The sequence below is a fragment of the Xiphias gladius genome, chromosome 12, assembly GCF_016859285.1.
Source record: "Xiphias gladius isolate SHS-SW01 ecotype Sanya breed wild chromosome 12, ASM1685928v1, whole genome shotgun sequence".
Taxonomy (NCBI): Eukaryota; Metazoa; Chordata; class Actinopteri; order Istiophoriformes; family Xiphiidae; genus Xiphias; species Xiphias gladius.
In genome coordinates this window covers 3,271,739-3,290,065 of record NC_053411.1, presented here as the reverse complement: position 1 = coordinate 3,290,065, position 18,327 = coordinate 3,271,739, and the positions used below count along the sequence as shown (strand labels likewise).

Genomic DNA, 18,327 nt, shown 5'->3' with positions numbered 1-18,327 from the left:
TTCAATATTTAACCGAGACCGAGATACCTTACATTAACCATAAAAACGAAATTATGCTTTAGTTGTCAAATACAAGGGTAAGTTAATTAATACCCAGTCTTCCAAAATATATAAATACATACCGTATACATATGCCTTTAGGTGACACATCTTATTTCACATTTGAGCCCATTTCATCTGAAAAACACTTTGCATTAAAAAGGAACACAAGCTGTTTCAAAATATAAGGTAGAATGCAACAACATCTGTTTCACCCTTTCACTTCACGCTTCCTTTGATTCACTTCACCCCTTTGCTCTGCTGTTACAGCTCCTGTGTCTTATTTCTTTTTCCCTGGCTTTCAGACAAGAGTGTGGCTCTTTGCTAGTGTCTACACTTTACAGCTGACTAATCACCATGCTTATTTTCGCTTATATTCTTGTGGTTTGGTTTTGCCCTACATAGGGTGCTCACATTTTTAAGGATGTGCATGGAGTGTCTCTGCACCCAGACAGTTTCTATTCAAGTGTAAATTGAGTTTAAGCCTTCCCCATCTCATTATTTCTTTCTGGCTTTACCATTCTAGTGTTATTAACACCATGCCGAGTGCAGGTCAAGGGAAGGGAAATTTAAAAAAGCTGAGTGTAGACTGTTATTCCTTGCAGTGTTTTGTGCAGTTTCTGCGACCCAGGATCGCTGATATTTCACTCCCAGGAGTGGCCCTTTTTGTCTGTGACAGTGGCCCTGCTGGCCCTGACAGAGATGGATGGAGGGTGTTTCTCTCAGAGGGCACTCAGTGATGCAGCACCAATAAGGGGCATGCTGGTAGAGATATCCTTCTATGTCGAATCAGGATTTCAGCCTGAGAGTACAGGAGAATGGACTTGAGGCCAAACAGGTGGTATTTTCAAAACACATAGCTTGTCATGCCAGGCACTGAGGTTTCCCATGACCATTTGTCTTTCCCTTTCCTTTATCATGCTACATTTAGCTCCTTTATTTATGGTGAATTGTAAAAGCATCTCAAATGCTACTGACTCCACTAATGGACCAGAGAATACAGGTAGCCTGGAGTTTAGACTGCTTTTGCAGCAAGTTTTGCACAGTAGTTCTTCTTTGTTGCCAGCATTCATCTACATTTTGGCTTTGTAGTTTTACTGCTGGTACCAGTTTGTCAACAAGGTAAAGGTGGACTTGGATCCAGTTTAAGACAAAGTAGACTTTTTGATGGTGTTGCCATGTTTTCAACCATTGGACAGCAGCTCTATCCCTATCCTTGTACTTTTTGTCCTTTTATACTATTCCTATCATCATACCATCTGTACACTTACACCCTTTACAAATGATAGTGAAATAGAATTTCTGCTTGTAGTTGAAAGTATTAAAAGTTTATAAAAACTCAACATTGAGCTCATTTCACATTTCTGTACATCTCTTTGGTTACTGAGAAAAATGAATGCTCACTTCTGAAGTTTCCTAACAGCACCAGTTTGACAAACTGTCCTAGCAGTCTTCACACATTTAAACTGTCTTACAGACTGTTCTACATGCCAGTGCTTACAATAGCAACCTTTTTGAATTATCTCCCTCTTTTCTCATCTCAACCAAATCCACCCAGTTAAGTTGGTGTTTTTATATGTCTGCTCACTGAGTGTGTAGAAAAGCTTCTTTCAGGTGGTGCTCATCATAATCCTGTTCAGTACTGGATTCAAATATTGCAAACAGACTAGAGGAATGTTCAAACACGTTGCTTGACTGCTGTGTTTGATCTGTAAATTTAAGTTGCAAACTGTATGCTTAGGGGCAAGCGCTTCACAGGTAAAGACATATGTAGACTGGACTTAAATTGTGGGAAAGCCTCAAATGCCTGAAGAATTACCATCTCATTTGTTTTTTAGGAGTTTATTTTCACATGGAATTGTTTATACAAAAGCTATGTGGACATAAATTCTTTCTAAAATCTTCCATTTAACAAGCAGTTTTAATATTTCAAAGGGATTGTAAACTGTGTATGAAGGAAATATTAAGTAACTGTTTTTAGGAACTGTAGATTAGTAAAAGGTTAAACAAAATGTATATATGCATCCTTTACATATTATGTCCCTAATTTTGCTCTGTTTATCAGTTTGGCTTTCTACTTACCATGACATCACATATCCAAAATCCATTTCCATGCCCCATGTGTAATCCACTGTATAAACTCAGTCATCCTGTGTTCAGCTCGTTCGATAGCCAGGTATAAAGTACTCTGCTAAACTAAACAAACTACTTCATTTGTCAGTGCCATTAAAAAATGACAATGAACATGATTGCTCATGAGTGAGCGGCACTCAACAAATGTTTGTCGGGGCCATCATTTGTTGAGTGCTGCTCGTCATTTGTTGAGCGGCACTCAACAAATGATGGCCCTGACAAACATTCAAGAGTAATTCATTAATCAAAATTTGCAACTGGTAGGCCATAGCAGCAGTCTGCAGCATTATGGGAACAAAGGAAGTTCTAGTTACAGACCTACTGTATATCTAGGATACATCGGTCAGTCTGCTGGACCACAGGTCTTTTCTCATTTGTTGAATGAGTTTTTCAACTTCTCTTCCCTTTTCTACCATTTTTTCCTTTTTAGTGAACATTTCCCTTAGTACATTACGTGACAAAGAGGAATGATCTCCATCACTCCTGTTCCATGGAAAGTTGAGTTAAGACTAGTTCACTTCAAGTTTCTGCCACCAGTCACAAAAAGGAACTTGCATTTAAGTCTGGTCTTGGCCATTTACTGTTGGTCATCCAGCTAAGGACTCTGATCTAAACATTGGTTTATGACTCGTGAAAAGCTGATCAAATCATATAAATACATCGAAAAAACAGCACATATAAGCATATATCGAATTAAAATGTGTCGGTTGTACATGTGTTCATGTTTCAGTGTTGTCTGCATGTATTTATGTCCTCACATAGACAAGCTGTATCTTCTGTAGTGTAGGATTATGTTTTTAGCCACTCTGGTGGGTGGAGGGCTGACTCTGAATGTTAAAAGGCAGCTGGAGTTGAAGTTTGCATACTTCTCAGTGCCAACTCTTCCTCAAGCTCCAAACTGCTGCCTGAGCTGAGCTGTCAGCCGTAAACTCAGGCTACAGCAGAGTGCTTTAATGCAGGAGAGGGATAGAAGAAGGGAGAAAGGAAAGGCAGATTGAGGGGATGATGCAAGGGTAAAATAAATGAGGTGCAGTATTCATGTTTGAAATCAAACAAAATGCTGTTATTACAGCAACTGCACACTTAATTCTCATTCACAGTCAGTGTTGCATGGTAATTTGTTATACAAAAATGACATTACTTCTGTAACATGTAGGGTAACAAATGACTATTTCACTTTCCATCATTTCAGTATTTGTTATCATAGACTGATTGGTTGACCCAATTTGTTGCTTGGTCGACTGGCAGGTTGTATCAAAGTCTGACTGACTTACTGGTTGTCATCGCTCAGACTTGTGCCATTTGAGTGAAATTAAGGGCAAGAATCGTTCTTCTGTTCAATAGTCACCTTGGTATTATGTGTAATGCTTTCAAAGTGATTAGGAAACTGCATTCATAGATTTATAATGAGAGAGGAGCAGATGGAAAAAGGAATTAGAGATGCAGTGAATCAGAAAGAATTCAAACAAGACCTGAAGAGAGTACGCATTTCCCATTGACATGGCTGTTCTCAAAAACAGGGTACCACATTTTGTTTGTATTTTGTAGTTGTACATGGATGGATACATGGAGTTATAAACATTTTCAAAGGTATGAACATCATTCATTCACCTGGCTTCAAGCAGAGAGAAACAACAGAGCCGAGATCAGATCAGATAATTGTAACAACCCTTAAAGGTACAATAATTTCAATTTGTCATAGTTTCACAGTTATTCCACTAGAATAAAATGGAATAGAGCTAATTTGGGACCAGCCTGATTAAAAATTGTAGGCTAAACATGTCAATAATGTCTTAATGTGAACTGCCAATCATCCCATTGCATCTCTGCTGACATCTCAGGAGGCAGTAAATTTTTGTTACTGCATTTCACCACGTTGTGGTCCTCCGTCATTTCAGCTGAACCTTTCTTAGAGATGTGGGCTGAGAAATCAACCAGTTACCCCAAGCTGTGTCCCAGAAACAGTGCATTTATGAATATGAAGATCTGTGCACAGCTTTCAATACCATTATTACTCGGTGCCACAACCATAAATCCAAATGTAATTGAGCTCTAGTGTTTTTTTCTGAGCAGGGTGGCAGCATGTCAACGATTAGTGACACACCTTTTTGGGCACTTTCCTCTGTGCTCTGATGGCTTTATCTTGAAATGTTATGTTAATGTAATCACTAGCACAGAGAAAGTGCTGAGTCATTCTTTGCACCGTCGGGATGATGAGCGATGAAGCCATTTGCATCGGAGGTTCACAGGCTTCTAAAAAAAATGCCTAACAAGTTTTCTAAGCTGCCATAAACAGTTTTTCGATGGGTAACGTGTTATGTTATCTCCAGTTTCTGTCTGTGACTCTGTAGATCTGTATTTATCGGATTACGTTTTCTGGCTCGCAGTGAGTTGCTGTCAAACTCTGTGACTTTTCTGTGAATTAGACTTTGCTGCTTTTACTGCTTTATCTATTCCTCTCCTTTTCCCAATTCCTTTTCTTTTTTCCCCTTTCTTCTTGCCACCTGTCATCACTTGCTGCTTGTATTTTCTTTTCTGCTTTACCCTCCACTTGTTTATCTTGTTTTCCTCTTTTGCTTTTCAATGTTTAATCTCTTTTTCCCGTTTTTCACTCTTTAATGATCTCCAGTTTTCAAGCTCGAATCATGTTTTCATAATTAATTATAATTATAATTTTCTTCTCATGCCACTACTGTTCTTTCATTCACAACATTACTGATTCAGAAAATACTGACTTTTCCTTCCTGACCCCCCCCCCTTTCTCTTTCCTCCTGTCATCCCCCCATCTCTGCCACCAGGATGTTCAGATAGTGAGTTCGGACGAGAACCAGGTCTTCCTCGCCCTCCAGGAGTGGTACCAGTCAGATACATATAACCTGTACCAGTCAGACCCCCAGGGCGTCTACTACTCCATCATCCTGGAAAATGTTCGCAGCACCAAGCAGCCAGAGGAGAATGTCCTCATTGACATCCTGGAGGTGAGATGGAATGGAAGTGTCTTAAGTGTTGGCCTCATGCAGTATTTAAAAAAGAAAAGAAAAAAAAAACATTTGCAAATAATAAATGAATTTCAGTTTCAAAATACATTCATATTCTACGGGATGTAGTTAGTTGGCCTTGTGAAAACAACTCAGTCCAAGTGTAAGCTCATTCTCCTCTGGGACTCTTCACTTCCAGACAGTGTTCTCTCTGAGTCTAGAACAGCCACTGCAGTGTTGAGCACCTCTCAGTGGAGGTAACCACATCTTGAAAACGGACAATTTAATCATGCTTAAAGGATAAAGATGGCCCCATTCTTTAATATATTTACTATCAACAAATCCCATCAAAAGACCAAAACCAACAACGTGTTTTCTGACAGTCCTACCCTGTCTGTGGCACTCAGCCCCAAACCCATTTGATCCTTCTGAAGATGTAAATATTTTAAAAAGAATGAGTCAGAAATATATTTTTAAAAAAGGTTCAGTAATTTCTTAAATCAGCTGGTCACTGTAGCTTTTACTCGACATTAGTAGTGCAGTTGTTGGAGGACTATTTTCAGTGGTGGATTAACAAACATTTGAGGCACTAGGGAGTATTTCTAGCATGTAGGACAGTTTAATTGAGATAGAGTCAAAATAAACAACAGTGTGTGTGTGTGTGTGTGTGTGTGTGTGTGTGTGTGTTCATGGTAATGAAGGAACATGTCAACCAGTGCAATGATGTGATTCACTGTTTTTAATAGTGTTGGGTCAACAATGGAGCTCTATGGTAACAGGGAATAAGATACAGTATATATCAGGCTTTGGAGACACACACAATACTTATTATTGGGATACATCGATTGTTGGTTTGGGTCTTTTCATTGGATGTGTTGAAGATATGATAATCTTAAGTATTAGGACAAGATGAGCCATGAGGTAATCAAAGAAACACAGTCATGTGACTCTTTGCAATGTTCAGATACCATGATGACTTGTCTTGTGTACTGGTGGCTAATAAGCAAAGTAGCCGGGGCCATTATCAATGATGTAGATAAGTAATGTAAACGTTTGCTGTCAAGTGGACTAACTCAGTAAATAATCAAAGACAAATTGTACCACTTAGATATACAACAAAGTGTTTGGGCTGGTCTTGTGACTGAGCATTTCGGTTTGAGCATTTTCGGACTGAGCATTTCAGTTTTCATCCTGAGCGACTCTTGTGTTTGTCTTCAGTCACACTAAAAAGAGGTGTCTGTCTTTCAGACTGTGCTATTTCAATCACAGTGTGACATTGCCACAAAACTGTAATTAAGTATTACCTCTTGGCCAAAAACAGTGGGTTTCTTACACAGGCCTGTGGTTTAGAGTGAGTTCTAAAACTCAACCCAAACACCATGTGAAAGAAACTCATCTCACCATCCAAAGTCTCATATTTTCAGTCACAAATCAAAAGTCATGGTGGAGGTGTGGATTGAAACTTACACTTTCATGACACCAGACACCACACCAATCCTCCCGTCAGTCTCATAATCCATCTCACTTTCATTCATGAACAAGACTCAAAGGAGTAAAAAGAAAACATTTGTCCTAAATTTTATTAGAGACTCAGCTAGAAATAAACTCTACACAGCCGATATGTGTTCGGAAAGAGACCCCTAATACCAGCCTAGTCGAACCCACTATCACATAAAACAAGCTTTAGGTATCCTGGAGGTTGCCACAGAAGTTTTCCCTGCTCACATGGCACATTAAGCTGTTTCCATTATAAAAATAATGGTGGCAGATTCACCACTCAGAATTCTCTGTAATTTCTGAAACAGAAGCTCCTTGATTTCAGACAGCGGTAGACAACAGCAGGGTCCTTATTTCTAGGCAGCGACCACTGATTTTGCCTATGAGAAAACAGATGTAGTTAGCTAGCTAATTAAGCTAATATTAGCTCCATTTGGAGCTGGCTGACTGTTTAATGTTTCCAGCTGACTCATATAGAGAAAAAATCCTGCAAATTAGATCTTGGGTATGCAGTTGATGGCTACATACATGATACTGTACTAAAAGACGAAAGCTAAAGGGACATGTCCCAGGTAAAAAATCAGTATAATGTTATAAAACACAGTTCTTGTACTGAGAGCTAGTTAGTCCTCATACTATCGATTAAGTAAAAAAATGAAAATTATAATATAAAACTGTTATGTCATTCTAATATAACCCTGTTTGACTGCTTAGCTTACACACTTAACTTCACAGTATGTTTCCACTTTTAACATTAAAGGAGAACAGTCTCCTAGGATGAGGACTAACCGATGTGTTTATCCAATGCAATGCTGTCTAAAGTAACGCTGACTCCGGTTGGTGGAGCATAACCTTCCTTAAAGAACCCGAGCCATTAACAACTACCTAGAGTGGATTTGCTGTGGGGAAATACGACACAGTGGACATGCTAGAAGTTAACAGGGCTTTCTGTTAAGGTAACCTGTAACTCCACAAACTAATGTACTTGGTTAATAATATACTACGTTTGAAGTTACACTAAGTTACAACTCTAGGTGGTATGCTAGTTATCATAGACATGATAACATTTGCGGTTTCAGAAGTCTCAGGAAGGCTAAAAAAAAAAAATACTGAGTATTGCTCTAATTACAGACCCAAGAAAACCACTTCAGCATGTGGAGAAATCCAAAGCTTGACAGGCCTGTCGCGCCAAGTTATGGTTGTCAAGCTATGATTGGACAATCACTGTTGTTGTTCTTGCGTCACAAAAATGTGCAAACACATGCTTCCTCCGCCTAAATGGATAATAAGTGAATCCAAACGATGTCTCCTTTTCATGAAAGTAATCTTGCATTAATCGTGAAGACTTCTGTTCGAAGATTCAGAAGTGTTGTGGTGGCTCAGCATGAACTTGAAACTACTGTGCTGGGCCTTCCCTTTTCTCTCTTTCTGTATGTTCTAGCAAGCTGTTCTTGATCTCTGTGTCACCTGAATGTTTTGGCAAGATCTCTGGATAAATGGTCACAGAGGACATGAAACAAGTAGAGGAGGAAAAAGGAAAAAGCAAGTTTTGGAGAAAAGATAGAGAAACGACATACCGGGGATAAAGACTTGAGGCAAAAGGAGCAGAAAATGAGGAGAAAAGATGAAGTGCCAAACAGATGTGGAGAGATGAAGAAGTGCAAACAGAAAGGAGAGAAGCCAGAAGTCTAGAGAGAATAGAAGCAGGCTTATGTACTTTGATTTCAACAATTACCTTTTTTCACTCTATAAACACCAGTGCTGTATAATGGATAGCAAATGGAGCTTGGGGAGTCTGCAGAGGGAGACATGTCTGACATGCTGCCTGGCTCTACTTAAATGTCTGTCTGTGCTGTCTTCATCATCATCTCTCTGTTTAATGTTTCAACTTCAGAGCCTGTAGCTAGCAACCTGATAGCTGCAAAAACCATGCAGTATGTATTGATTTCAGCATATTAAACTTTTACAGCCCTGCACATTCTGTGTCAGTGGTTTGCTATCAGTTTCCAAGTAAATGCATTGCTCTGTAACCTATTGCAACATGGGTAATCCGGTTTCAACCACTGCCGACAGTTAAAGGGCACTTCCCATATGTTCTGGTTAATATTCTAAATCTAGCATTATAGTTCAAGTTGAAGTTAAAATCCAGTTACAGCAGTTTTATGTTTGGACTCTTTATGAAAAGAGTCCAAACTGCCAGCACCCAGCTTCACCATATTTTCCTCTCACTTTGTGTTTTGGGTTTATGTTAAGGAAAATATGATTTTAAGTCCCAGTTACTGGATAAAACTGAGACTATATAACATCTGAAATAAGAAATAGCTCATTAATTCTCTTGAAAATATAAGCATAAGCAGTAAAACAAGCAACAAAATATAACTCTTGCTCATTTCAGTAAACGCAAGAGTTTTGCCACTGAAGCTTTACTGTGTGTGGTATAAGCAGTAGCTCATGGTGACTAATGTTAGCGAACCTAAGAGGCGTTGTAGCTCCCTTTTCTGAGTCAGTTTAGTGACTTTATGAATTTACTTCTATATTTGTGCTACTGTTGCACTACTCTTTCGAATTTCCCTGTGCCTCTTGGCCACAGTGGCAACAGTTCAGATAATGTTTTGCAAGATTAACCCTAGCTGTTGTAAATCCACCTCGTTCCCTAGGTACGTGGAATCAAAGGTGTCTTCCTGGCCAATCAGAAGATCGATGGCAAAGTGATGACTCTCATCACCTATAACAAAGGACGAGACTGGGAACCCTTGGCCCCACCTACCACTGACATGAATGGCAAGCCAATTAGCTGCAAAGCAGTAAGTATTGACCCCCTTTTAGTTGTTTACTTTATTAACGAGTGTGTTACCTCAGTAGAGTTCTAGTGTGATACATTGCCAGATTACCGAGCGTGTTAGTTCATGTTATATTAACAGTATAGCACTGTGGAATGCATTACGCCCTAGATGTAAAGTAATGATGATACCTTGCATGAATTATGGGGACAATTTCCTTTTATGTAGTATAATGCTAACTCTTGCAGACGTTCCCCTTTCTCAACTACTACCATATTATACTACGACCAGACAATATGTTCAATCCTAGTATCTGCACACTGTGATGCCACTGCAATCTTGCACCAGCAACAATTAGTCAAAATACTGAGACCCGTCCACCAAGAATGTGAACACAAAGTAAGAGAAGAAAGGATGAGCGTTGTACTTTGAGGAATGTTTGTGAGATGCCTGCCTAGCTTTTCCATCTATCTTGTCAAAGTTGCCACTGTGAGGCCACACGGCAAAGAGCAATGAGTCACTCGCAGTCAGATATCCATACATCACACCTCACAGGGAGATAAAGGAGGAGTGAGTCTGGTCCTTTATTTGAACCATCACTCTATTCAGTTGACAGTTTTGAAAGGAGACACAGATAGCGGAATATCTACTCCAGACTTGTTTGCCACCGCTGAGACACACACACAGCTGTTTGCTCTAGTGTTGACCTCCTCTTCCCTGTAGCTTCATCTATACCTCAACATAATGACCTTCCAAAGACAATCTGCTCCCCTGGATTCACGTCTTTACATCTATCAGTCAGAGACCTGACTTTATTTCAAATACTGACATCCCAGACACGACCTCACTGATATCACAAGTCAGTGAGCTAGACATAGCCAAATACTAGATGTGCTATCTAATGCGTCACTGTATCAGGCAAACACTGTCAGCTGAATCCATTACCTCGCCACCTGACAGAGACTGACTGAGAGTAATGACCCCTTTTATGAACAGGAGCAGTTTATCGTAATGCCTGAATAAGGTGTGTTGGACATTAATGCCTACAATGTGCCTTTAATTTAAGGATGAAAAGTACCACAAAGCCACACCAGTCAGCCACAACACTAAAGCCAGTTACTGGGTTTAACGTTGTGGCTGATTGGTGTATGTGCTGTTAGCACTAGAGAAGAAGACAGTCTAATGCAGAGACACTGAGAACCACATATGGTCTGAAAGTTGGTCTGAAAAAGCATGGGAACGAACAAGGGAAATGTTGAACAGCCAGAGAAGAAGATGAGGCAGGTTGTAAAGAATGTGGGCATGCTAAAAGATCAATTTCAGCACCTCACATATACCAGTATTGTGTGTTACAGGTGCAGCCTTAAAAATCAGGTCTGTACAATGATTTTCATATGAATACATTTTATGTATTCCTGTGTAATATTGACATTGTCACTGTGGTGGAATGTCACTATAGCATGCTTTGGAAAGTGCCTAGCATTGACCAGCGCGGTAGTGTTATCTATCTGTGGTATAAGGCTAAAAGATCTAAAATCACTGGTATGGTCCTTTAATCAAAAAAATTCTCCTGTACTGCACTGGACCTCTGGCATCTCTTTACTTTAATCCCCCCTATTTAGCATCTATAAGCACTATGTAAGGATTTATTCAGTGGTTTATAATGCATAATAATGTAGTTCCACGCAGATATAAGGACATTTTTAGTGTTTATTAATGTACAGTAAGTCAACAATTATAACTTCTCCTATAAAGACATAGTTTATGTCATCAAAACCGTCTTTCACTATATTGTCAGTCATTATCTGTTTGTACAGTGGCCTCCACTTATGGGCGTCCACAGGAGGAGTTAAAGTTGTTAACAAATACTGCTTGAAACTACATTTCAGTGTGTTATAAACCATTTATTTCATGTTTATATACTTATAAATGATACATAGGGACACTTTGCATTGCATGTTCTATAGCTGTTTCAAAATAAAAGCATCCCACTGTTTTGCTACTGGAAAATCTTTGTAGCAACAGGAAATCAGCAGTAATTTAACACCACTGGGATATGGATGAAAATGATCCATAAACAGTAGAACAAGGCTTATATCTGTAAGTACTAGTAGACACGTAGGAAACTGCAACTAAAACCAAGGAAGTTCATTTACAAGCCACAAAAGTACTAAGAGCTGAACACAGAGACATGTAAAAATGGCATTTTCTTTATAGTCACCAGCACAGCTACACGCCCTCCTACCAAGTACATCACACTAATTGCACGTTAGCGTGGGTGTCAGTGTGAGCAGCCTGGCTTCTGACAAATGTTTGCATTTGTGAATCCCATGTCTGACTCACTCATTTAAAATGAATTAGCTCCCATTAAATATCTTTCACTGAGTTAAATTTGATCATCAGCACTGAAACTCCCACACTGAGCTGTATTTGCAGTAGGATTATCAGGTATCTGTGTGGTAAGACTCATTAAACATGACTGAGCAAGTGTGAGTGTCTTCATTTCACCTATCATCCAAATGAAGTACCCAAAGCTTTCTTCTTGCGTTAAACTGGATAGTCTTGGATGTACTAAGTTGTGAAACAACATATGGTATGGTGGATCAGTGTATATGCTTTGGATGAGTGAAATTTTTATCCTCAATTGAATTCTGTGTCTGCATGTCTCTGTTCTGCAGCCAGACTGTCACCTCCACCTGCACTTGCGCTGGGCGGACAACCCCTACGTGTCTGGGACTGTCCACACCAAAGACTCTGCTCCAGGTCTCATCATGGGTGCCGGTGAGTCTCCAGAGCAAAAAAAGGCCACAGAGTGCAGGACACACTAACATGATATGTTGGTATCAAGTGGAAAGTAAACACAACACTTCAATATCCTCCCAAAACATCAAGCTGCAGGCTACATAAAGCTGATAATTTATGTGTGTTTGGGGTTTTAAATGTTTTGTGTGTGTGTGTGTGTGTGTGTGTATTTTTACAATAAATACACAAATCTCTAACAACTTTTATGCATGTTGTATCGTGACAGTAGTAGGAAATAAAAATGATCTAAATCAAAATCCAAAGCAATTATTTACACTAACAAGCACTAAAAGTCGTGTAACTTAACTAAACTGCAAAGGTAAGTCCCTCCAAAGGAGCAGAGAGTAGTATCAACCAACTGACAAGCTGGGAGGCCAACAAAATCCGACGAGCCCCAAAGCTCCCAGTCGCTCTCTTGGCAACCCTCAGCATACAGGCTGCAGTTCAGCATGAACAGGAAGTGTTGAGTGCACCGGGTCTGTCCGAGAGCTGGTATCAGCAGCAGCCAAGTTGAATCAAGTAGATTGGACAGGTTTGTCAAGGTTTCTACGGCTTTGTATATGTGTTTGAAGTACTGGAAGGGCTCAGCAACGAGCACATACCGCTATAGCAAGCCCTGAGGGGAAAACTTAATTAAGTCAATCACCACCTGTACTACTTAAAGCTAAACTTTGTTACACAATACTCAAGTGAGTTTGTAACACTATTTAAGGTTGTAATGGTTTCATTTATATGGCTGGTAGTGTTGGACTTTAGAGTGCGGGCATATGACTATTTCCTTGAGGCAGTATGTACCGCACTATTTATTAAGTATTCCACATTTTTTTGTCATTAATTGATGGAGTCAGTGATTCTGTTCCAAGGTCTACATTTACAGAAGCAGCAACGGTACTTTCATTGTTATAAAGACATGAAGGATTGAGCAGTTACCTACAGTAAATACTGATAGCATAGGGAAAAGAGAATCATACTGTACAGAAACTCTTACATAAATGAAGGAAGATAAGAAAGGAAAAAGAAATCTAACTTCTCCATGTTAAGTACAGTTACAACTGGCATCACCTTGAAGATGCAAGGATAAGGTCAAGTAAAGCACACATTGTCCATGGTGGACTGTTGGTTTTGTCACTGTCTTTAGCTGTCATCGACACTGAATAGCTAAACTGCAAGTTAGCCAAGCTATGAAAGATAGTATTTCATCAGGAACCTCGGATAAACATTTCAGAGATAAACAGAGATAAAAATTATTGGTCCAATGTAAGGAGGATTTACCAAACATCTGTTCATCAAATGGGCTATCACCTATGCTGTACCAACAGATATGTCAATCTGTACTTAGGCACCAAATGAAAAGTTAAGAGAACATGAATCTTTGCCCAAACTTCCTGGCAATCTATTCAAAAGCTATTTTTGTTTCAGTCTAAAAAGGAGAACCACCTGTGTTTACAGGTGTTGGGGAGTACTAAAGCATATTTGAAAAAAGTTGTATAAAGCCTTTTGTGGCTCCACGGGGAGCTGTGTCTCGTAAATGTCCTCAAGTGACGTCACTTGAGTCAGCATAGGTTGGGGAAAATCAGATAGAACCATACTTGAGGTGTTGCCTTTTGATTTTAGTATCATGGTATAAAGTCACAGTTATGACCCGCAATGTGGCAATTAACAGAAATGTAATTTTTAATTGTATAAGCATGTTAGATTTATTTTAATGTGTAAATCAAAACTAACTAAGTCATATCTAGACACGATGGACAAGAGGGACTGTGGGCTGATAATACTGCATGCGGCAGTGTTTGTGTATTACATGTCTATGCCCATGCGTGTCTTTTTGTGTCAGGCCGCGTTGGTGTGCTTTTGTATGCAGCCCCTACAATAAATCTCTATTATACGCAAACAGTCCTTGTGGCTGAGCTAAAAAACGCCACTCCTACAGAGACAAAACTCCATTTACCCCAGGAAGAGACACAACTATTTCTCTCTGTCTGTGCAATGGTGAAATATAAAACCTCACTACTTCATGCCTGAGGAGAGCACAGTTCACTGAACAATTTTATTTATTGAATACTTCACCATGTTTGTTTATGTGCAGGAATTTCACACAGAAAGCAAAAAAACACGGGTCCTGAAAACTGAATAAAGATAAGTAAGTGAACTGCCTACAATACGGCATGCCTTATATATGGAAGCCCAGTTGTGCCAGAAAAAAAAACTGTTAGGTGTGTGAAAAACAAAAATACTAATGGTTAGTCAAATTTTAGAAATATTCACTCAAAAGTCAAAATACAAAAAAATATGACTTTAAAGGGGCATTCCACTTATTTTACACATCGAGTTCAGTTTACTTCCGAGAAGTGAGAAGTTCTGAAAAAGAAGTAAGTCAAAATTATGACATAATAACTTTGAATTAATTATTAAAATGATTCTGTTTTTTTAAGTTAAATTATAAAATCATAAGTTTAAATTATGTCATTAGTCAAATGTATGAGATAAAATGTCAAACTGTGGACGTTTTAACCCTGTTTTGTGGATATTGGCTTCACTTCCTCATTGTTTGGGGTCCCATAGGCCCCACTGCTCTATGTGTAAGAATAATGTTAATAATTGCAAAATCAACCATTTTTTCCCTTAAATATATTTTGACTAAAACTTTCAACTTCCTTTTCACATGTCATAGATTTGTCTTGAAACAACAATGCTTTACTGTAATTTCCATATTTTGTTACTGTCATCAAATGTGGAAGCAGAGTTTGTGGCAATGGAAAGGGTTACCCTTTAATACTTTTCTACCAATGGGGCTTTACCAAGTCAAAATTAAGTATGTACAACTTTTGATTTTTTTTGTCTCAGACTTACTTTCTTATCATTTTGACTTGACGGTTTCATCATTTGGTTTAAGCAAGTCACATTTTTAATAAATAACTATATCATTTGTGTCTACCCTCTCTGGGCAACAATGGGCCTCCACATATCTTGTTTCTAACAGTTACGAATTAGCGGGGGAAAAGCACCCTCCTTCATCTTCCATGGCAGGCTTTGATCAGGCTAAGCAAACCTTTCTTTTCCACTGTATAATGGATTTTCAATTTATACAGTTCTCCAAGGCCCATTCTTCCCATCCGGTCAATTTTTAAAAAGCAAAGTAAAGCAATAAAAAGGTTCTAAGGTTTAATCCTCTTCCTGTCTGAGTTCCTCTTTATTTGATAATTCACTATCTAGTCTCCTCACATCTGTTCTGTCTGTGTTCTTCCCCCTCATTGTATCTGTTAATGACACACACCTCATGTAAGCCTCCCTGCCTGATGAAACTTTCAATTCTTCATCTTTCCTTAAGGTAACCTTGGCTCCAAGCTAGTGGAATATAAAGAGGAGATGTACATCACTTCAGACTGCGGAAAGACATGGAGACAGGTACATCATGTCCTCCCTTGGTTCTTCTTCTATTTTCTCTCCCAACATTCCTTTCCCTCTTCGCCATTCCCCTCCTAACCTTCACTACACTGCCAAAGTTTCCTAATCTCAGGACATATAAAATCCAACTAAATATCGGTCTAGTTTGCTTTTACTCCAAACTAAATGAGCAAAGTAAGGCTCTTTCAAGAACCAACATTTTTTTACGTTTCACGATTTGGACTAACTTAAATAAATTATGGCATTAGTAACATTATCTGTAGTTAACCTCCAATGCTTTTATGTTTTCCTTGAAGGTTTTTGAGGAAGAGCATCACATCCTGTACCTGGACCACGGTGGGGTCATTGTTGCCATCAAGGACACCTCTATTCCCCTCAAGATACTCAAGTAAGATCACCGTTAGGTCACCATTGGAATAGTAGCCCATCCTTTGGAAGGGTGAGCTCATTATATTATTGACTTTTTATTAAAACTATATAGTGTCATCCATATGTCTGATATGATGGATTTTATGCAGGTTAATTGAATTATTTATTCTGGACTTGATCAGTACTATTGGATCATCAGAAGCCTTTAACTCAGTCAATAAATCAAAAATCTTTATTTGTATTACACATTTCATACATGTTAGTGCCCTTCAAAGTACTTTACCGTTGATTGCCAAAATAACAGGACCAATAAGACAGATGAAATATAAATGTTAAAATAATGGGAGCCTAATGCGGGCAAAAAAAGTCAAAATCTAGAGGTCATAATTAAGGGGTTGTTTCACCAAAATTATGAAAGAACTGACCCACTGAGCCATTTTATATATTTCCACGGTAGAGGAAAGATCAGTTAGTCCCCCAGTCAACCACTGTAACCTTCAAAATCATTTAAGATCATCCCCCTCTCTCCCAGCTCATGCAGACAATTTCAAGCTCAGCAAGATGTTATCTCATCGACCTTAATAAATAAGGATGAAATAATGAGAAAACCATAGATAAGGGAGTACTCAGAAAAACGTTTATCACAGACCTAAATCAAATGACCTTTTAGAAGGGTCCTCATCTGTCTCTCAGTCAAAGACCGTGGAGTGTTGTCCTTCACATTTTTCCCTCCCTAATGCCTCAGTTAAATCAATAACCCCAAAGGCTCAGGGCAGTGCTGCAAAAACATCCCACAAAGATCCACAGAGAATCGTGAAAGCATGAGAAAGTGTTCCGTAAAAGGACGACTTCTTAAAAGTGAAGTAAAAACAATTCATACCACTTCATCACACAAAACAACCGTAATGTTATCACCTCATCAATCGCTGAGATTTCTGGCTTCACAAACTCTGTGTTCCTTTCTCAAGCCAGAAACTCTCCTCTCATTTGAGTTCCGTGACCCCCAATAACTTTCTTTCTCTGCTGCTCCGTAACAGAGAACAGTGTTGTGTGTGAGAGCAACACATCTCAGCTGAGAGGATGAAAAAGCATTGTTCTGAAGCCAAGAAACTAATGATGGAAGAGCCATTTTACTCCAATATTTTGCCCACTGATTTATTATGTGTCTCTGTTGGACACCTGCTCTAATTATTCAGCTCTATTGTAAAACTTTGCTATACTGGCACTCTGTCACACCATGCACTTTTGTAGAAAGGAATGAGTTATGTCAGTGTCGCAACTCTAACTGGTCTCCAACAGATTTGTAAAAGATCATTTAGTAGACTTTATAAAGTTTTAGGCCTTTTACCATGTCAAAAGTGGGAACTGTCCTGGGTCCCTGCAGCTCGAGGGGCCCCCAAAAACTCAATGTTTGGCAGTTCTTTTGTGGTAACTTGATTATTTGTAGCGTTTGGGAATACAGGAATATAAACCATTAGAACACATCATCATCATGATAAGGCCCCGATCTGAAGAGGAGCCCTGTGAAACTATGTAGTTTTAAGACCTTTATTATTTCAGCCGATTTCTTACTCTCTAGGTGCATATTCTTAAATTAATTTGTGTTTAATCAAATTACTACACAGCAAACCTGGGGGCGGTTAGCATCCCAGGATTACTCTACACAGTGCACAGAGAGGGGAAGAACACTGGGGTTCCAAGCAGCAAATGTTTGCCCTGGGGTCCCCAAGTGAATAATCCAGCCATGATGCGCCGCATTTTTTGAACGGCTCGAAGTTAGCTGACAGTTTGTTTGGCTGTGCTGTAAACAGATAACCCAGAAAGACACAGAGTCTGTTGGATCTTTGACAGTCACTAAAAGCACATTTATGGCCCTTTGAGAGAGTCACTGTGCGGATATCTGTGTTGTAGCTGAGCTAGCAGCTCTGCTACGAGAGGCTCTGAGTCTCAGTACTTAGCCGTGGCCTTCTGTTTATCACAATAAGTGTTGCTGCTCCTCAGCCCAAAATATCTTGTGAAGCTCTGAATATAGTACGGAAGACCAAGCATTCATAGCGATGTCCCTTTTTGATGCTACCATTTTTTCCTATCATGGTGAAGTAGGATGATATGCAACAAAGATCCCTGCCAGGCTCAAACCGGAGATTCATGGGTTTCATGGTTCATGATTCATGGGCAGCAATGGCCCCTTTCTTTGGCATTTCTGATGGAGTAGCTGCTCATGCTGTGTTTGCTGCTCACCTTCTGAAGTTCTGAATAGAACTCTGGGACCTGCATTGTTAAAATGCAGTTCCTGTTGCCACCAGTAACCACAGGCGTCACCA

At 39.3% G+C, this 18,327-nt stretch overlaps 1 protein-coding gene across 4 annotated transcripts in view; it reads left to right on the top strand.

Annotated features, from left to right (window-relative positions):
- The window catches only part of sorcs2 (sortilin-related VPS10 domain containing receptor 2), a 305,555-nt gene that overhangs the window by 265,588 nt on the left and 21,640 nt on the right, over positions 1-18,327 (top strand). For all 4 annotated transcript variants that reach the window (XM_040140283.1, XM_040140282.1, XM_040140281.1 and 1 more), the window contains exons 9-13: positions 4,971-5,150; positions 9,305-9,451; positions 12,106-12,208; positions 15,558-15,634; positions 15,931-16,022. In XM_040140283.1, the coding sequence (XP_039996217.1) occupies positions 4,971-5,150; positions 9,305-9,451; positions 12,106-12,208; positions 15,558-15,634; positions 15,931-16,022 (599 nt within the window). The remainder of the gene's footprint in view (positions 1-4,970; positions 5,151-9,304; positions 9,452-12,105; positions 12,209-15,557; positions 15,635-15,930; positions 16,023-18,327) is intronic.